At 43.9% G+C, this 21,697-nt stretch overlaps 2 protein-coding genes across 2 annotated transcripts in view; one reads left to right on the top strand and one right to left on the bottom strand.

Moving 5' to 3' along the window:
• Window positions 1-6,981, top strand: part of CENPP (centromere protein P) — a 277,456-nt gene extending 270,475 nt beyond the window's left edge. The window contains exons 7-9 of the mRNA XM_066596426.1: window positions 606-679; window positions 2,428-2,519; window positions 6,801-6,981. Of these exons, the coding sequence (XP_066452523.1) occupies window positions 606-679; window positions 2,428-2,519; window positions 6,801-6,934 (300 nt within the window). The 3' untranslated portion in view covers window positions 6,935-6,981. The remainder of the gene's footprint in view (window positions 1-605; window positions 680-2,427; window positions 2,520-6,800) is intronic.
• Window positions 6,932-21,697, bottom strand: part of IPPK (inositol-pentakisphosphate 2-kinase) — a 60,534-nt gene continuing 45,768 nt past the window's right edge. Inside the window, exons 12-13 of the mRNA XM_066596420.1 lie at window positions 20,116-20,195; window positions 6,932-19,001 (exon numbers count right to left, since the gene is read on the bottom strand). Of these exons, the coding sequence (XP_066452517.1) occupies window positions 18,776-19,001; window positions 20,116-20,195 (306 nt within the window). The 3' untranslated portion in view covers window positions 6,932-18,775. The remainder of the gene's footprint in view (window positions 19,002-20,115; window positions 20,196-21,697) is intronic.

The raw sequence follows: 21,697 nt of genomic DNA, 5'->3' as shown, positions 1-21,697 counted from the left end.
CTTCTCCTGTCTCCTGCAGTCCGGGGGCTCACTTCAGCTCCAGCTGCCTGATTCTGCTTCTTCCTGTGAGGTTACATACATTAGGTTGGCATTCTGCCAATGTACGTTATGTCACAGCTCACAGGCCAGCAGGGGGACTGCCTATCTTCTTCAGAGATTGCTCATGCGAGCTGCCTCTGAAATAGATTACAATTCCTTCCTAGACAGTAAAGCTACAGCACTGGGATGTGACCTTCACTGACCCAGCAGGAAGGAGTTTGTGATAACCAGCCCTCATAGCAAGCTGGGCCCAGCCTGCAGTGAGCTGACCTGGGACAGTGGGGAAGCTCAACCAGGAGAAGATGTGATAAGGAGACAGACAGGGAAGGAATAGGTAAGTTTAGATATTTTTTTTTTATGACAAAACCCCTTTAAGAAAATGCCAACTGCCCGGCGTGGATCTTTGGTATTAAAGATGTTGTTGTCAGGAATAAGTGAACCCAAGTTCCTGAGACGGATATTGTGTATGGTTTATAATCCACTCGTGACAAATGTTTGTTGGCATAATGAAGCAGAAGGATCCTTTATGCATCGCTAACTGAAAACCTATTTGTGTTTCTGTTCAGGACACATACCCACAGGAGGTTGGACTTACACCTTTATCCGACTATATGATCTTGATGAACCCGGACCTCCCCTGGTAGGTTTCTTTTTGTTCCTTTCCTAAAGTGTTTCTCACACCTGAAAGGACCCATCTAGTTATTTTTAAGGGGACGATCTGAGTTTGAAGGCCTCTCCTTAGAGCAGATGGCCATTATCTATCTATCTATCTATCTATCTATCTATCTATCTATCTATCTATCTATCTATCTATCTATATATATATAGCGTTTATTGCTGCACAGTCTCATTCTTGTCTACTACTGCAGTCCTGCCCCTGCTTATCCCGCCTCCTCTTCCCCTCTGACGTAGCTTTGTGCTATATGTTAATACTGAGCGATGTGTATGGTTGTAGTGGCTAACCCCTCAATAAACCATTAGTATGTGGTAGCCGGTGGTCCAAACTCTGGGACCCCCACCAATCAGCTTGAAGAAAAAAAAAGCAGCCTTGCTGTGACCAACACGGTGCTGTCCATATTTGTGCAGCTGTATTTGCATCTCATCCCATAACAGACACCATCAGCTGTAAATCAAAGACAATTCCTCAACTTTCACCAGGTTGACATGAATTTCAGTAGCAACATTGATGGCAGTTTGGACATTTATCAAAATAGTGTACCAAACAACTGCTGCATGTCCCCCTCCCCCGCCTGCTCTAAGAAAAAAAGTTGGATAGAGATGGAGGAAAATTAGCTTGACTTTAAAACATGCCATGCCCCCTGCTGGAAAGATGGTTAACCCATTAAGGGAACAGAAATTTCTCAAATTTTTCTTTTCTTTTTTCCCTTCCCTTCCCTACTTTCCAGGAGCTATAACTTTATTCTGCTGTTGAGATGACTGGGTGAGGGTTCGTTTTTTCCCTTTTTTAATATTTTTTAATACTTCTATTTAATATACCATATATTGTATTGAAAACTTTTAAAAAATTAAAATTGGAGTCAATTTTACATTTTTTGATACCAGTTGTTTATTTTTTAACATGAGAAATGCGGAAAAGGTTTTTGTTTTTTACTTCTAAATCATTAATTAAAAAAAAATTTGTTTATTTTTTCCAGAGGACTTGTACTTGAAATACTTTAATCATTCCTCCATATATACTGCAGTACCTCAGTATTGAAGTGTATTATATTTTTAACAATACGGTATATGACAGCCTTCACTAGGCTCCAGGCTGCCATGTGAACCCATTGCCACCTCTCTCCCATTCAACTAGCTGTTCCAATGTGCTGCCAACTTTGACAGTGGCATTTAAGCAGTGATTGGCGCTAGCTCAGATTCCTGATGATGCAGGCCCAGTATGGACTGGGTTCACTTCCTGAGCCCGCTCCATATTTATGGTAGCCCTTAAAGAGTTAGTATGTAATCAAGCAAGCCTCAGATGCCATATTTTGAATGTAACATTTGGATACACCCCCCCCCCCCCCCCACACACACACACACTCTCCCTTTGACAGAACTGTAACTTTCAAGGGGAGTCTCAAATGTGTAAGATTAGTCTTTCACAACCCTGGTTATAGAACCTGTATATGGACTTCAATTAAGCATCTATGGCCTAGTCACCAGCCTTTTCTGACTGGAAGTGCTGGAGACAGGAGGTGTTGTCTATGCGGACACTTGGCGAGTTTTCCATATAATGTTTTGCCATTGTTATCGTCTATTCATATGAATGTATGGTTTGTAGTTTTGCAGAAATCAGAGTTTTTCAATAGACTACTTGTTGTTCTAAGCAATTGCAGTAGAAATAGTTATCGGTTGACCTGGAATATTCTTGCTCTTGTCTTGGTTCAGGTGTGAGCTGATACTTGTATGGAAAATAATTATACGTGATGATGGAGTGGTGATACCGGTCTTGGATTTGTTACCAAAGATGCCAGAACAAGGTAATGGCACACATTTCTTAGTAATTTTGCGTGTTGAGTAGTTTCCATAGAAAGTCAGTGCAACTCGATATTAGAATACAGCATGAGACAAATATTCACCACTTAGCACAAAATGTCGTATATGTACTGCGCTGCCGCCATGTAGTAACACCAAGTGCAGTAAGCATACAGTTTAGCGTCAAACCCGGCTGATGTCATTTGGCAATGATTATAGCATTTAATTGGTTAGATACAAAATTGGAGCAAAAATAGCTCTTTGCTCTAGTGGGACTAACGTGCGGGTATAGAGACCTCAAGCCTCGGGTCCAATGGTGATAACTGATCCATAAACCAGAAACACTCCCGGTATTCACCCTTTCAGTGTAAAGCTGGCCGGCATAATACACTGCAATATAGGAGTATTAAAGAAGCAATCCAAATAAATGTCTTACGGCTCGTTCACATCAGTTCTCATCCAATAAAACACAAGTCCTCATGTGGTTTTGTTAATAGAAAAATTAAAGAGTTACTATTTAGAAAAACAAAATATCCTTTAAAGGGGTTCTGTCATTAAAAACAAAAAATTATATACTTACCTATTGCTCCCCAGGCAACCTTACCTCTCCTCTTCTCCTCCCAAATCTTCTCCTGGATCGTCTAGCAGCTTGTGTCACGTGACCTGCAGCTACCCGATTTAGCTGGATCCGGTGATGTAACGTACATTGCGCTACATTCTGCTTCCTGCAGGTCAATGTACGCATACGTCACTAGTGACGTAGCGTTCATTGCCCAGCAGGGAAGTAGTGGGTGTACACCACTGTTGGGCTGCTTGACAGCCAGGTGACGCCCCCACTTCCTCATTGGATGGGCGCATTGATAGGGGGGTACCGGAAGGCACAGGGGAGAAGGCACAGCAGTGGCAGCGCAGAGGAGCATCAAGGGACAAGGCAGAACAGCGGGCCAGCAGCAAAGGCTTCTGCGACACAGGAGCTTCAGAGTGGGGGTCCTTCAGCGCCAGAGCATCAGGGGAGAAGGCAGAGCAGCGGTACAACAGCGGAGGCTCACAGCGGGGGAACGACACAGCCGGAGCAGTGGACCAATAGCGGAGGCTACAGCACCGCAGGGGAGCATGACAACAGGGGACAGAGAGCAGAGCATCAGCAGTGCAGATTCTTGTCTGCAGGGGGGGGGGGGGAGGATGGAAGAGCCAGGAGCAGGAACTGAGCTCCCGCCCCCTCTCTGCCTCCTCTCCGCCCCTCTGCACTATTTGCAATAGGAGGGGGCGAGACAGGGGCGGAGCTAAGTCGTGCCGCTTAGCTCCGCCCCCGCTCCTCCCCTCCTATTGCAAATAGTGGTGAGGGGGCGGGAGCTCAGTTCCTGCTCCTGGCTCTTCCATTCTCCCCCCCTGCAGACAAGGACAGCATATATGTATGTATGTGTACTCATATATATATATGTATATATATGTATATATATATATGTATATGTGTTTTATAAATATGTAGTGTGTGTATCTCTATCTGCGTCTCTGCGGCTACCCATCTCTCTGCTTGTGTATATACAAGCATATACATACATATATCTATGTGTGTGTGAGTATATGTATGTATGTATGTGTGTTTGTATATATGTATATATGCACTTGCATATTTGCCTTGCAAAATGTTGGTCTGAGTTACTTGGACTGAAATAGTGCTCACTTATGTAAAATCAGCCAAAGATTGTAAGGAAGATCTGGAAGCCCTTGGGGAAGTGTTGGGTGTTCAGGGACAGAGGCAGGGAGAAACACTATCAGATTTTGGTGGACTGCAGGCAGGGCTGCACAGCTCCAATCACTGCACTGGATCACTGGATGGGCGGAAGTGGCTTTGTGAGGGCGGAAGTGGTCAGCACAGTGGGGGTGCTGGGAGATGACCTTCTAGCAGGAGGGGCTGAACATGTAAACAGACCATGGAGGTGAAAAATGGAGCCTAGGTAAGTACTACTTCTGAAAAAAACGTTTTGTATGTGTTATTAACAACATCCTGTACCGGCAGGGTGGATTTACTGGAGAAAAAAAATACAGATTGTATTGACAGAACCCCTTTAAGGTTACAGATATTCTCGAAGTTCAACTTCTCAGAGGGCGGATATCGCTCTTGAAAACCAGATATGTATAGCTCATCTTGGTGAGGCTTCATGGGACATTAACTGAAATGGATGGCAGTCAACATGAAGAACATAGAATTATGCTGGATGCAGCTCTGCAGTGCACAGTCTGTGGAAGAAAAGGGGAGGAGACTTCACTCCATGCCACCTCCTCTCATACACCCCCCTCCCCTTCACACACAGACTGCCACCCATGCACCCCACTCTCACACAGACTAACGATACACTCCTTTATTGCAGACTGCTCCCCCACACACACAGAATGCTCCCTTTCTGGCACTACCTTCCAGGCCTCCGGTTGCAGAAAGATGAGCACTAGATGAAGACTAATCGTACGGCTACACAGTTCTCTCTATGATTGGATAGACTTCTCCGGAATTATTCTACCCAATCATTAAAGGGGCACCGTAGGCCGTCTACCTGACAGCAGACTTTCCTCAAGCCAGGGAAAATGTTTCAGGTTTTTTTTTCATTTTTTTTTTTTTTTTTTCGGTTATGAGTAAATAGTTTTGAAGATCCCGTTCTCTAGCTCTGTATTGTAATGTGTTCCAGATTCTGCACCAAATCCATCACGTTTTAGCATGGTATAAAGCTCCATCCACCAGCTTCCATGCTTAGCAAGCCGGGCAGATCCTTTAAGACCAGATTCACACTTCAATTTTATTAGTGTCAATTCTGTAGCATACATGTGAACTTCAGAAGTGCAGTACAATGTAAGAAGTTTAGACAGAAGCCATATACTTGTGGCCTGTTCACATCAGCACTTTTGGGTTCAGCTTTCCTGCTCATTTATGAAGCAGAACGGAACCCAATGCCCAAACGAAACAGTCATATGATGAACCTGAATAGCACTAAAGTGACCACATTACTTGCAGTATGGGTCGGTGTTCTGTTTCCGTTCAGGTTTTAGATTTTTACATGGCAAAATAGTACAGCATGCTGCATTACTTCATCTTGTTTAGAGAAATTCAGCAATTGAGTTTCCAAATGGAACCTTAGATGCGTCTGTGAACGAGCCCTTAAAGAGTTAAACAATTGGAGCCGATTATAGACATGTTGTAGCTTTCTAAAGAGACCAGAAACATGTCTTGTTGCGGGTTTCTGACATGACTGACATCAATTGCACTGGGTGAAATCTGCAAGAAAATGCATATTCCATAAGATAGTAACATAGTATGCAAGACTGGGGAAAAAAAAGACATATGTCCATCCAGTTTAGCCAGTTACCCCCAATGTTGATTCAGAGTAAAGCAACAAACCCCAATGAGGTAGAAGCCAATATTCCCAATTTTAAGGGAAAAAATCCTTTCCGACTCCAATCTGGCAATCAGAATAAACCCCTTCTGACGTTATTAATGCTTATAACATATAATATTGTATCGCCCAAGAAAGGTGTCCAGGCCCTTCTTGTACTCTTGTAGTGAGTTCGCCATCGCATCATCAGGCAGAGTTCCATAGACTCACTGCTCTTACCGTAAAGAACCTCCTTCTATATTGGTGTAGAAATCTTCTTTCTTTTAGATGTTACAGTCACAGTCCTGGGTATAAATAGATGATTGGAGAGATCTCTGTGTTGACCCCTGATATATCTATTCATAGTTATTAGAGCACCCCCTTGTTACAGTCCTGGGTATAAATAGATGATTGGAGAGATCTCTGTGTTGACCCCTGATATATCTATTCATAGTTATTAGATCACCCCCTTGTTACAGTCCTGGGTATAAATAGATGATGGGAGAGAGCTCTGCATGATAGAATAGAATTATTATAGCACCTCATTGTTATAGTCCTGGGTATCAAGAGACGATGGGAGAGATCTCAGTTTGTCTCCTGATATATTTATATATCAAGCTCTGATATGCCCTTCTTGAGTACTGGTGCCCAAAACTGTTCACAATATTCTATGTGTGGTCTGACCAGTGACTTGTAAAGAGGAACAATGTTCTCATCATGGTCAGGTGTCCCCACACAGCATTTCCAGACCATTCATGTGTTCCGGGCAAAGCAGAGGCTTCTTGGAGGAGTGGACATTGCAATGAAATGTGTGAACTAGACTTACTGTAAATGGGAGCTCATATGTGGGAGGATTTGTCAAGACAGGATGGGGTCCAGACCAGAACTATCCAACTAATAGTTGTTTCATCTATTTTATAGCTATGGCTCTTGATAAAACAGGAGTAATGAAAAATGCAGGAGTGAACTTCAAAACCCTTCTTCACGCTGTTGGTCTTCAAGAAGCCATCGAGAACCTCATTCAGTCATTTTGCATGAAGAGAAGCAGCGACTAGAAGAAAAGGTTTCCCAATGTTTTATTGAGAATAAACCATATACACAAGCCATGCTCTATGTACAGTAAATATGGCACATTGTACATCATTAATCAAGACAGAAAATAAATAGAATCTTTAAATACTAAAATGAAAGAATGGAAAAAGCTAAATGTAAATAAACTAGGTGGTTCAGATGTCCGGAGGCGGCAGAACATGGACCCTCCAAACACATTTCTGATAACCAATCACATTATGTGTTACTACTCAAAGGTCCAGATTCAGAATTATATTAGGCAGTGGGGTACATACTGGGGTTTGGGAGCGACATCCAAGAACACAGGCGGATGGATAGTGGAACGTCTTTACTGTCCTCTCCTATAATATGAATGTTACACAGGCTCTACCGAAAGTGACCTCTAGTCTACAGGAATACTAGTACTATACATGCAGAATGTATAGATAACATAGCTGATGGCCCCTCTACAATGTTGCTTCCATCGTTGATCCGGTTACCAGTTTCCCCCCTGCTGCTAGAGTCTCAGACAACCTTATAAACCATGCAAGATTCTACCCATTCTCGGATATTCCGGCACAGAGGATGGCAGCACTAGATCCATCTTGTAAGTCACTTGTCCCCCAAGAGCAGGAGGATACCAAAGCACACTGCGAAACCGGCAACTATTTGGCATTTATGAAGGAACGGCGGCAGCAACAAGATTTAAAAAAAGGGGTTTTCCAAGACATTTATTTATTTTTATTAGGTTAAAATAAAGAAAAATTGAATACTTCCCAGTTCCCAATTCCAGCAGCTCCCCTTCCAGCGCTGCAGCCCAATGCCCGCCGCACCGTGCCCAGGAGCAGCAACAGGCGGTCACGTGTCATGCATTGTATTAGTAACCGCTCAGCCACAGAGTCTTTAGTGGTGATTTTTCTATAGGCACTGAAGCCTGTGGTTAGACAATAAATGGCACGTGAGCCACCGCCGCTTCTTCTGGGTTCTGTCCGCCAGGCATTAGAGTGGCTTTGCTGCACAGGGAGACGTTGCGATAGAGTATTCAATTTTCTTTATTTTAAACCTTTTTAATAGTTGTTTTTTTTTTGTTTTGTTTTTTTAATGTCCTGGAAGAGCCCTTTAACTATACATTCTGCATGTAGTGAAAAATGTACTATAAAGCAGAGGGTCACTAATACGTGAGAGAATGAAGTTGTACTTGCCCGCTGACCAAAAGGGAAAAAAAGATAAAACTACTAAAATGATGCTGTCTGATTTCAAAGCACCCTTGTATTATTTACGAGCGCCTGTCGCTCTAGAGGTCTCGCTACGTCCATGAAAACACACAAACTATCTGTGTAACGGTTCAGTTCCCAGCAGGGACAACAAATGCTGGCTGCTGGGCTCCCCCACAGAGTACACCTGCCTGCTGGCGGTAACACCCCGGGGACGGGGTAGAGGGGGTTATTGTTGGGAGATCCTCTGTTAATAAACAAGAGTCCAGACGACACCTTTAGGATACGTTCACACATAGCGGAGTGTCCACTGCAGCAAACTCCGCAGCATTTCCACACCCAAACCCACATCAGAATCTGCACCAGAGTCGTGCATTGTGACCAGGAAGAAAAGCTGTATGTCCATCGCACTCCCCCTCCCCTCAGAATACCTGGTGCGGTCAGCTCACCCTGGCAGCCTCTCGTGAGCATCGAGCTGCCGGGCAGGTGATTCTGTTTCCGCCCCATGTGAACGTACACTTATGTATACCACTAATTTTAGACCCATTGCAACAATAAAAGCGGTTGTGAAGGTGGATGTAGCCTCTAAGGATGGTATAATTATATAGGCGGCTGCAGGAACATCACGTCTCAACATTACACTCATTTTGACCCATGTTATATATGTTTAAAAGGGGGTTAGTGCATGAAAGCTAGTGGCCGGTGTCAGTGCCGAGGATTGCTGCGCTGAACTTGAAAAGTCCAGGTACAGTCCAGCTTTTGGCACTAAATCACCAGCGTTATCGGCACTCACATAATCGCACCCGATCACTGATCCTAAACTATTTTGAGGTCAGATCTGTTAAAGGTTTTACACACTCTTCAGCTTAAATTTGCATTTAGTATGCCTCTAGCTTAAAGGGGTTATTCCACTTCTAGCTGTTTTGCTGCAGGAAGCAGACAGTGCCATACATTGCATAGTGACCTGTTTTAGTACTACAGGCTGACTCCTATAGGACTCAGACTGCATTACCAACCAAAGCCACTGTGCAATATATGGAGCTGTCTTCTTCCTGCAGGAAACCAGCTAGAAGTGGAATAACCCCTTTAAACAGAACTTGATGCATTTGGCTGCATTGCAGAGCACTTTCTGGCAGATTATACTGTGCAAAATACTAGTGTATTGGGCAGAAGTGCCAGAATTTAGGTGCAGTCCATTACCCAAAGCACTAATACAACCAAATGTAACAGCAGCTCCTTAAATAGTTTTTATACTTTTGTGAAGAACTGACTATGTGGACCCTTGACCAAAAAAATTTTTTTATAATAAAATATAACTTTTATTAAAGAAATTACTAAAAGGAAGAACATACACACATAAATCTAGATCCAGGAAAACCCATGGAACCGATAAAAATGTATTGATACCACTGTCCATAAACAGTAATGGACCGATCAGTCTGAGTATCGTTATGACTCAGCCATTTAGTGTATTCGGTCTCTTTGCAGAATCTGACAGGATTATCAGAATCTATTGTATACACGTCAACCTAATCAGGAGATGAAAAAGTGACATAAGTCCGACAGTTGGATGTTACAGAACGTGACCCAAAATCCAGAGAACAGGTTCGGTGATGTATACGTCGTTCACATCGAGAAAATAAGCTATACCGGACCACTAAAAATTGTAAGCGTAACCCAACGCGTTTCTCCCACAACGTGGGTTCATCAGGGGTTTCAATACGCAAAAAATGGTACTTTACTGGTTTAATGACTCCCAGTCAGAAATCGGATAGTGGTACAAAAATAAATAAAAAAAATCGATGAAGCCTCAAAATGTCCAGTATTGTCAAATAAATGACACACTGGATATAGAGGGATCAATCAGAGTAGAACTGTCATTTCTACTGGTGACAATTATATTACTAGATAGATTATTGTCGCCATATAAGATAAATGAACTGACAGGACTACGAAAACCCTACTACTGCAATGGTAGAAATAAGAGTAGGGTATAGGTAAGAAAAATTTCTACCCTTTATGTGAGAGAAAGTTATAATTTCTCAGGGATAATAGTCCCGAGTACAGAAAGATAGAATAATTTTAGCCGTTAAGTCAAAGAGTATCCCGAGGGCAAAATTTTAGCAATCGGGTCCCTGGATAATCAGATGGCATATTCACAGCAGCCCAGAATAGCCGCCTTTTGGATAGCCATCTGATAAATTTTCGCTCTAGACCTACAAGGAAAATTCCTAAGACCTATAATAGTCCCTCAATAGAGTGGAAAGAGGATTCAAAGACCTATATTAGTCCCTCAATAAGGTGGTCACTAAGTCAGAGCCTTAATAAGCAAAAACTGAAATCAAACAAATAAACAAACCGGCGGCATGTCAGCCCTGGTGGTGGACTGACACTATTTTATTATACTTTTGTGATGTTCGGAAGGGGTTTTCCCCCTGACTACATATATGTCTTGAGTGATCGAACAAAGAAATAGAATAACGATTTTGCAATTGAAAAGATTTTTTAAAAAAAAGTTTGTATGTCCAGATATTACACCTGCATACGCATTATGGCGCCCCCTGGTGTTATTTTGATTTCTGAACATATTAGAAGGAAATGCCAAGAGGGAATACAAAGAACAGCACTTCTGGTTTGTGCAACCTAATAAATGTGGTACAGACGAGTGTTCTGCCCAGACGAGCCCCTTCCTCACTTTACGGAGGGTTTACAACATTGGAGAGACTCCATCCATTATATACAGTACAATTTATTCACATAAAGCACTTGTCTCTTGCATTTCACAATCAGCCACGAGGACTTTGTGCATTTTCTTCAACGTAAACCCTCTTCATTAAAAGTACAATTGTAAATGATAAAAATACTATATAAATACGCTCAGCAATTCTCCAAAAATACGTTTCCCATCACTTTATAACTTCATATTATACACGTATTACAAGAACAGTAACTCAAAACACAAAGTTTGCTTCCCCTCAGAAAAGGAACATTTCTCATGTTCTCCTTAGGGGTTATAAGGAAGATTATTATCCAGTAGATTGGACTTCTGACTCGGACAGCCAATGGTGGCACAGAGAAGATTTTCTCAACTTTATTATTTATCCATATGGGGTAAAACAGAGGAGTCATTCATTTAAAAGGGGTTTTCCAGCACTAAACTATTGAGGACTCATTCTCAAGATAGATTAGTGCTGGAAAACCCCTTTAATGAGATTCCATTACATTGAAAACCAAGAAACCCTCAAGATTTTCCTCATAGACCTACAGTACGTGGCCAAAAGATAGTCGGCAGTAGTGGTTCTGTCCTGTTCAGCAACAGCCATCGCTACCTGTAGTGTAAAGACATGCAGACTGCTCCTCCCGACATGCTAATTAATGTATGCCCCGTTTATACGGACTACTCTAATATACTGTAATAGGGTTGTCTCTTTGATATAGAAATTTATTAAAAACACGCACTGCACAACTGCTGCCAGAGGATCAAACCGGAAACTGATTTCTACAGTTCCCATAGAGTTGAATAAGGCTGCTATTACAGAGGCAGAGTTAACCTCTTAAGGCTCATGTCCACGGGCAAAATGAGATTTAAAATCCGCAGCGGATCTCCCGCGCGCAGATCCGCACCCCATAGGGATGCATTGACCACCCGCGGTTAGATAAATACCCGCGGATCGTCAATAAAAGGGATTTTAAAAAATCTGGACCATGCTCCATTTTCGTGCGGGTCTCCCGCGGGCTTCTATTGAAGCCTATGGAAGCCGTCCAGATCCGCGGGAGACCTAAAATAGGAATTTCAAGGATTTACTCACCCGCAGCGGGCCGCGAAGCTCTTCTCTTCCTCACGGCCGCATCTCCCTTGCTTCGGCTCGGCGGATGTGCCCGGCGCATGCGCGCGGCACGTCGACGACGTGCCGCCGGCGTAAGGAATTCATCCGCCGGCCGAAAAAGAAGATCCGGCCGTGAGGAAGAGCAGAGCTTCGCCGCCCGCTACGGATAGGTAAATTCCTTTTTATTGTTATTTTCAGCGCTCACGTCCGCGGGGCAGGAGGGACCCGCTGCAGATTCTACATGTAGAATCCGTAGCGGGCCCGATTTTCCCCGTGGACATGAGGCCTTAAGGACTAAGCACGGCAAATATACAACGCGTTTACTGGGCTTTAATAGCAAAAATACAGCGCAGTATTAAAGCCTCTGCTCCTGCAATCTAGTAGGAGCAGGTTGGGTCCTCAGTGGTTAGTCACAGCAGAGGACCTAGGGGAGAAGGTCTTATATGATGGTATGGGGGTCATACATGTTTAAAACAAGATTTAAAAAGTTACAAAAATAAAAAATATATATTTAGAAAATGACCCAAAGCCAGTGCCAACCTAAACAGTCGCTGTATGCGCCCTGTAACCCAAAGCTGTTCAAATTATATATCAAATCATGTAAAACAAAATGAGGAACGCATTCCCATACTATAGTGTAAATTTATTTATTTTTAAAAAATTAAATAAAAGTAACTAGAAATGTTTTTAAAAAAAAACTAAGCTTTTTACACCCAATTAAACTAAGGGCGCCCACCCACTGGCGTTTGCGGTTTCCGCGGGAAAAAAACGCCGCGTTTTCGCCGCGATTTTTCCGCGCGTTTTTCGCGGCTTTTCCATTAATTTCCATTGACTTTCATGGGTGCATTAGGAGAAAAATAAGGACACATATGCAACTGACAGTTCCTATGTTAAAAACGCAAACGCAACGCAAAAAAAACGCCAGTGGACAGGAACACATGTTATCTCTATGCCTGTGCAGGAAAAACGCAAAACGCAGGTAAAAAAACGCCAGTGGGTGGGCGCCCTAAAAAGCATGAAAAAAAGACAGCCCTATATGTCACAGGACAAAAAAAAAAGCTGCAAAAATAAGTTTGGCAGTTGAAGGAAAAAAGATAAACCACACGGGTAAAATCCCTAAAAAGGGTCTGGTCCTTTAAGTACAAACAGCCTGGTCCTTAAGGGGTTAATGCACCTATAATAGCTCTAACTGCTGGGCAGCACCTGCAAATTCAGCCTGCCAACGTTCAGGACAACACGAGTGCTGCGGCCTAAGGATACAGCCTGTACAAGGAGGTAAAGTGCATGCAGTCCGGAGACCCTGCAGTCCCCCACAACGACCGTCGTCACACGTCTGCTCTCCGCTATTGGAGCAGAACAGAGGATGGCAGTGATGATCAGCCATACAACGGCGCAGAAAGGATCTCCTCCACTAGAATAGGGGCTGCTGGGTTTTCGTTATGGTACTAGCATTTTATTGGGAGAAATAGGGCACCCCCCCCCCTTTTTTTTTTCCCAGTGTTTTTTTGCTGAGCCTACGATGAATCTTGCAATGCAGCTATGAGAAGACCCCCAAGCTGTAGACCCTCCACTGCCCTCCTTAGGGTAGCATCACATCTGTAATCTAGCATACAATTCAGCGTGCCATTTTTATGTCAGAAACATACAAATGACAGTAAAACCTAGATGAAGTTGAGGCATACATAGATCCAGTAGGACGACCCCATAATATGCCTCAAGCCTTTAATGTTACAGTGACCTTCTGTGCCAGTTAGATGGGGACTGTTGCCTGGTGTCCTCAGTCATCACCAGTCTGCTTTTGTAACTTTTGTAAGATGGCCATAGCCCTCCCCTCTCGCCACCCGCCACACACGGTGGACTGGTAGTCTAAGATACTGAACGTTGCTCCGATTGGTCAGTCTGCTCATATGACCAGCACTCCACCCAGTCTAACTTCATAGTGTCACCCTGGACGGACACTTTATTCTACTTGAGCTGTTCTGGTCAGCTGTGTGATAGTTAAGTAAAAACCCAAAGAGTCCCAGGAAGACCATGCGACGCCCTAGAATGGGAACGGCAGATTGGGAAAACCAACCCAAGGCATCACAGCCGCTGTAAGCACGGGGCATTGTCCTGCGAAGCATCAGAGGTTCAGCATCTGACAGTCTTACAGAACTAGGAGATTGAGGCATGGCGGGACATCATGCATGGTGGTTTAGTAGAAAAGGAGTAAAAGTCAGGTTCCAGTGACTCGAGAGCTGTACGCTTCCAACTTTGGCAAGTGAAAGAAGAATGACATTGTTCTAAAAATAAGGTATGAAATAAAATGGTTTGCCATCTACGACATGGACTATCCTCCACAAAGCCTTGACCTCAACTCAAAACAGCTTTTGGGCTATATTGATATGCTGACAAGTCACATTTACCTTCATCCCTGCCCAACTTCTATTATCATGACCCCATCACCCTCCAGCAAGTGCCCAGACTGCCCTCATACCTTTGGCCATGTATTGTAGGATCATTAGAACCACCAACATACAAGCTGAATAATTAAACTTGCAAAAAAAATATCCCTCCCAATGCCTTGTGTTTCATCGGGCAATATATAAATATATTCTAGTTAGCAGATCATTTTCTGCCAGTGGCAAGGTGGGTTCTGTCAGAGATGGACATTTCCATTCCCAGACAAGAGGATTTGTGGATCTGGCTTCCATGAAAGAACTTCAGTGCTCCATGATACCCGGGGGCTCAATGCAGCGACTTCAGTACTTAGTGACACCCCGGGGTCCCAATGCAGAGACTTCTGTGCTCCATGATACCTGGGGGCCCAATGCAGCGACTTCAGTACTTAGTGACACCCCGGGGTCCCAATGCAGAGACTTCTGTGCTCCATGATACCCAGGGGCCCAATGCAGCGACTTCAGTGCTTTAGTGCCACCTGGGGTCCCAATGCAGAGAATTCAGTGCTTAGTGACAGAATTTACAGACTTCAACTATTAGTAATAATGGTGTTTGGATGTAGCAGCATGCAATGGAGAATTCATGCCACATGATCCTAAAAAGCAAAATAAGCACCAATCTCAACCAAGTTAAAAGTACCTTCAGTTTACAGAACAGGAGTAAAATTCATTACATATAATTGCCTAAGATGCCATGACACACCAGATCGCTCATCGCATGAAGAGGCGAAAGTTATGAGTAATAAGTGCAGATCCCCAGCAGCTGTAAGAGCCTATAGGGCACGGTGGAGAATGCTCTGGATTCACATCACTTCTGCTTGCACGCTTGCTACCCTCTTCCAACATTTTGGCTACAAGAACAAAATTTGGTGGAAAAAAAAATAAAAAAATTAAAACCCCTCATGAAATGAGGCGGTGGAGGATCGTCCAGCCATATATAAGCTAACCATAGCAGATGGAGGTGGAGCTGTAGTTTGCATTTAGTGACCACCTACAGACCCATTAAGGGTGTGTTCACATGTTGCTGAAATGCTGCGTTTTTCTGTAGCTGAAACCTTTACGACTGCATACGATCAGGATGCTTTAGTCTCATTCACTTTAGAGAGGGAGAACTAAAAACGCACTGCAGATTTTCTGCTGTAACGGTGACTATAAACTGACGTTTTGCTGCAGAAATTCCACAGCATTTCCGCAATCTGTGAACACAACCTAAAGAGGGTTTCCAACCAGAACCAGCCACTTATTGTTAAATCTGAAGTTAGAGAAGCAATAAAAATTTTTATTTTTGCAAAGTTGCACTTTCATGTAGCTGAAAAGGCCACATTGGTAAAAACTCATTTTTCCATCCCTGCACCCCTGACCCAATTGCCTGTCAAACGCTTGAGGTCTTATTATATATTGCAGTCACTTTCATGCAGTACATTCCGTTTGCTGTTTATCAGGCACCAGCTTTATGTTATTTGTCCCGGTCTTCCCATTCACTACTCTGTGCTGTCTAGCTACAGAGATAGTCTAACCTTCCCTGCCTTCTATGTTCACCAAACTAAGCTACAGCCCATAAGTATAAAGTACTCAGGCTGAACGGTCATCTCCTTCATTATAACTGTGTGACAGCAGCCTCTAAGCAGCAGCTTTTGTGTCCCCCTCTTAAAGAGCTTGGGTGGTAGGGTCCATCATTTGAGAAATATGCCAAATGGGAAACTTACTTTCAAGGAACATGAAGCCAAGGAAATGTCAGGTGGTCAGAAGGAGATCACATGGCCCAACCTTTAGATAGAAAAGCATAAGGAGCCACAGTCATACTAGTTGACTTCTATATATACGGGGACACGGGGAGGGTGTTTGGATGCACTGGAGTAGCCCTTCAAGCATACCAACTAAATGACAAAAGATCAGTGTGTAAGAAGCCACTTTAAAAGGTGACAGCGAATACAGCTGCTCTGCCTGATGTCACTTTAACAATAACAGGCTCCAACACCCATGGAGAAGGAACATGATTGCTAGAATGTCAACTACAATGTTTACTAATAGATGGCCGATTTCACAGCTGAGGGAAGTTCTTAGGCTTTGTTCCCATGAGCATATATCAACCCACTGTTTTCACGGTTGGCAGATATACGCTCTGATCTGATACATGGGATTCCAATGCATCAGATCACATGGCCGTATTCCCGCGACATAAAAGCCCCCGGCCGGCCAATATTGCGCCAGGCGTTTTTACATCAGGCCCAAAAGATAGTCCTGGAAGCATCTTTTGGGCCAGAATACGTCGGCCACTGCATGGACGCCTATGGGAGCCAATGACAGTGACTGAAGAAGAGAGGTGGGAGGGAGTTTAGCAGCATAACTGTTAAACTCCCTCCCTCGTCTCCCCTCCAGCTGATTACAATCGGAGGGGACGGGGTAGAGGTAAGCGCCGCCCCGCCTCCACCCATTGCTGACTGCTGGGAAGGGGTGGGATGGGGCGGCGTGGCACTTACCTCCACCCGCCTCCTATTGCAATCAGCTGGAGGGGAGGAGAGAGGTGGTGAACTGGCGAAGGAAGGGGCAAGGGCATATATGTGCTGGGGCCCATGCTGTCTGAACGGGCACACAAACGTTAGATTTGTGCACCCGGTCACCAGTTTTTTAAAACTTTCAGATTGTAGCATATATCGGCCGTCCATAAAAACGGCGGCCAATATACGCTCGTGGGAACAAAGCCTTATCCACGTAAACCTCAAATGTGAATCCTGGCCATTGTAGGGTTACATATACGACCTACCACATGTTATCGTATCATGTCATAGAATGGTAGAGTTGGAATTGACCTCCAGGTTAATTGGATGAAACCCTCTGCGCAGTGCAGGATTCACTAAACCATCAAACTAACAGGTACAGGTTAGTGGTTCTTTAACTACATATAGGGTATTATAGCTGTATAGACTGCAGATAAAGCATGGACTGGTGTAAGGCTGAAGCCTAAAACCACTTTCATACCGCAGTACTTTGCATCAGTATTTATAAGCCACAACCAGAGGGGGAACAAGCAGAAGAGCGATAAAGGAAAGATGTTCAGGTTTTCTGTATTTTGGACCAACACCCGATTACGAATCCAAAATGTCACTATGGGAAAATGGTTTAAGGTGCAGCCAAAACAGCAATTAAAACCAGCAGCGCTACAGCTCTATGTATAATACACCAGTGTGCTAGGCGCAGTCCTCAGGCAGGAAAGGGTTTGGCCAGGGTTAGACAATGTCTTTCACCCACTGAAACATCACTTTTGGCCATGGGGCAGGGCTGCTATTACAAAAGTTCAGCTCTATAGGTGAGAACTACACTACTACCCACAAGCCATGCCAACAAGGGGGCAATTTGTAATCCTGGAAAATCCTGTAATATTGGAATACTCAGTTAGAATTTCAAGTTTTAAAATAGAATTAGCACCTAATCGAGGGCAGCAAAAAAAACACAGACATTAGCGCCACCTCCATTTAACTGTACCTTACGAGTCTGGAACTCCTTTGATACATTAATAAGGCCAGCTCAGAGGTACAAGGGACGAGCCAGCCATAGCCAGCTCATTATGGCCTCCAACATCACATGACCTCCACTGGATAGTGTATAAATTCATTGTTCTGACGGAACTCGATGATTGGGGATCGATAAGCTTAACATTTGCTAAAAACATTACAGAGAGCTGTTCCAGAGCAGAGAGACTTTCTACAACACACAACGTAACAGATGAACAAAACCCCAGAAGGAGGAGAGGTTTTTGGATGCAGTTCTGCTTTTTCACATGACAATAATAGGACATCAGCAGACAACAAACCATCATCTGGGAAAAGGAAACTGGAAACATTAATGGCTTCTATGGCCTATAGACATGTAGGAAATGAAATCTGTTTGCATTGCACATTACATAAAACCACAGCCTATAAAGAGATTCTTCCCCTGATACAGCACAGACCTTTGCATAAGGCTCAGTTAGAGGTTTGCCTGGACCTCCCCTTAGGCACTCTATATGAAAGCAGCAGAATGGATGCAAAGGACCAGCATTAGTCTAAGTAACGGCAGCTCATCTTTTCTCAGTATACAAAGGTTTGGTAATCTTATAAACTTTAGATACAAATCTGTTGTAATTTGTCTTTATGTATCAAACCAACAAGAGAAGCAAAGGCTTTATTTACAGTTTCGACCATGCAGCAACGAGGCATTCCCTTTCCTGGTCAGAGTTCACAAAAATTCACTTGTCAAAAAGTTAATAAGTGCAGCCTCTGCATTGCAAAACGATAAGTGTGGCGCACGGCCCTGCATGCTGCAATAGCAAGACAAGGGGACAGGATGATGCAGCCGCCATTCACAAGAGAAAATTCATCATCTTTAAGCTATACTTGGTGCAAGAGCAGCGTGCAGTCTTCACTTTCGGGAAAGATGAGCGATGTACTCGGCTCCTCCTGAGGCTGGATGCTCTTTAGGTAATGGTTAACAATCTTACTGTCCCGCTTGTACTGGTAGGGTATGTTCTCATAGGGCTTTAAGTCCAAGTCCAGGATGGAAACTGAATACATGAAGCTGGATCTGGACGCCTTTATTAGAGGTCTTGAATCGAAGCTGAAACAAGAGACCGTAGATAGAAGTCATGTAAGCAGAAGCCTCAGCACATACCAGTCATACATCAACCTTCTGCCGCTGTACGACGCCCAGTCACCTGTACTGTACTAGCTCTTATTCGTCTATAGCCTTCTCAGTCAGGTAGAACATCACACCAGCAAGAACTGGAGGACATTCTGTATTATCAGCTTCAGTTGTGTTCCTTTAACTGTTATTCAGTTGACTGACGGCGACTAGCACAAGTTCTCCCTGGTAGTAATCACCGAGGCCTTACAAGCAGCCACTCAACATATGATATAAACAGAATAACCTCTGGGGGTCATTCACATGGCTTTTTTTGTTTTAATTCATACTTTTTCACTGTAGCTGGGGCATCCATAGGAGCCCCAGTTAGAGGTAAAAAAATACTCCTGTAGCGACAATAGTCACTGGCAGAGCGGATCAGGGTCTGCTAGGACACTGGAGCTCTGCTCTAACAGGGAGCATCAGACACTCACTTGATTACCAGGTCGCATAGCAGAACTAACACTTCAGCTTTCACTATTTAGTACATAGCACTATGTAGCCTAGGAAGAAGGCAGAAACTGTTAAAAACAGTTTCTCCCTTCACTGCTGTGTTTGGTAGCTGAGAACCCGACCTACTCCTGCTAGATTGCAGGAGCAGAGGATTTAATCCAGCACCATTTTTTTTCCCCATTGGCCGGGGTTAAAGCCAAGGACTAAAAGCCGTGTATTTACCACGCTTGGTCCTTAAGGGGTTAAGATTGTCTGAATATACTAGATAACATACAGTACACTCCCTAAACAAGCAGCTCAAAAAAGGTCTGGCAAACCAAGATCAGCAGTCACATCTGGGTAGAGACTAGGAAAGATTTACCAGGTACTGTTTTCACTGTACCTCTATGCACCCAACTGCAGATGGAGCTTGTACCTATTTTGCTGTGTAATAGTCACAAGTCATAGACAAAGCCTCACAGCTCAGGGTAATGTTCATCACTAACGTATCACAGCCCGCAAATAAAGTAACCCTATATCACTGCACCAAACATCTGCGTGACCTCCGGCAGCTGCTATAAAGCTTAGCTATATCAAGAGGTCAATGATCTGCTCTTACCATTCTTCCTGAACGGTGGGGGAAAGGGCGATCATTATGGAACAGTCCTTGGCCGTCATGGCTACTCTGTACTGTTGAATCTGAAAAGAGGAAGACATGCAAATTCACATAGTGTGTAAAGAGATTTAAAAAGATGTGCACCCAGGCTCATCAGGTACTCTCAAGGCCCATGTAGACAACAATTATCGCTCAAAACCGATAACCATTCTGTCCAAATGCGCGGCCATCGTGCACTGTTCACACACTATTCGTTCATCGCTCTTTTTTAGCAGGCTAGAAATGAGAGATGAGCCTCATCAGTGCCACACGGTTTCAGCTAGTATCCTGCTAGGACTTCCCATCAGGATACCGTCTGAAAGCTCTGAGAACAAAAAGGAGCTTGTCAGCATTCCTGCAGTTTCTCAGAGCTAGCAGCTCAGCGGGACACCGCCGTAAGAACAAAGCAGCTGTTTGCAGATACTAAACAGCTGCATTGTTCTCGGAGACATTGCGGCGGTATCCCGCTCCGCCTGCATAACTCTTAAGTAGCTAATTAGCTACTTAAGAGTTATGCAAAGATGATTGCTCAAAGCTGTAACTCAAACTATCTGAGCAATTATAGCTCTGTGTAAATGGGCCTTAAAGTGTTCTCCCCATCGCAGCAAGTTATTCCCCGTTCGCAAGATCAGTCTACTAGTACCCCCGACAATCCAGAGAGGTCTGTCTTATCATACCCAAAAGGGTGGATGTGGAGGCTGTATTTTCATGCAGTTCAGTTGGACCATCTGAGACAGCCTAGTAATGGAACTCCACCATATTGCGCTGTCCCAATCAAGTGAATGAATGGGAGGCGCTCACACACAGCCTCCACCACTAGAACCTCTGGATGTCCTGCAGCAGAAATCTCTGGATCAGTGGGGCTCTCAGTGACCTTCACCGATCAACAGGTTATCCCCTTATCCTGTGGATGGTGGACAACTTGCTGAGATAGGAATAAACCTTTTAGTGTCTGAAAAGATGTACCTAACAGTGAAACAAAAAGCGCCGTGCGAGCCCTGTGCAAGGAACCTCCGGAGTGATGGCTGTCAAGACAACAGATTTTAGGGGCCTCAAATGTAGAAGGTCACAGATACAGAGGATATACTACCCCTTTTCATAAGAGTCCAGCTACTCTCGGAATTTCAGGTTTATACACACTGACTTTCTGGCATTCAAAGAATAAAGTTTCTGTGTTTTTGTGCATGCACCTAAACTGCACTTTTTAGGGGGACTTACTCTGTATTTTTAGTGGCATAACAGACAATAGCTGGACTATTATGAAAATGGGTAGTGTAGCCTTTCCCTGGGGCCTGTACGACATACATACATACATACGGACAGCAGTGGAGGGGGGGGGGGGGGGGGTTTCCAAGCACAAAATGCAAATACTAAAATCTAGGCGATACAACTGAGAAGTGGCAACCTGTAACTTATCTACTTATCTGCCACTCTGGACTCTTCATTATGTGCAGTTTCCGATCTGTCGCTGTATTAAAATGCATCACAGCAGATTGTTGCCTACAACTTCCAGCGTACATGGAACAACTTCTACTGGCCAGCACTG

This window comes from Eleutherodactylus coqui, chromosome 3 (genome assembly GCF_035609145.1).
Source record: "Eleutherodactylus coqui strain aEleCoq1 chromosome 3, aEleCoq1.hap1, whole genome shotgun sequence".
Lineage (NCBI taxonomy): Eukaryota > Metazoa > Chordata > Amphibia > Anura > Eleutherodactylidae > Eleutherodactylus > Eleutherodactylus coqui.
Note: the sequence above shows the minus strand (reverse complement) of the source record. Positions and strands in the feature narration are given on the sequence as shown.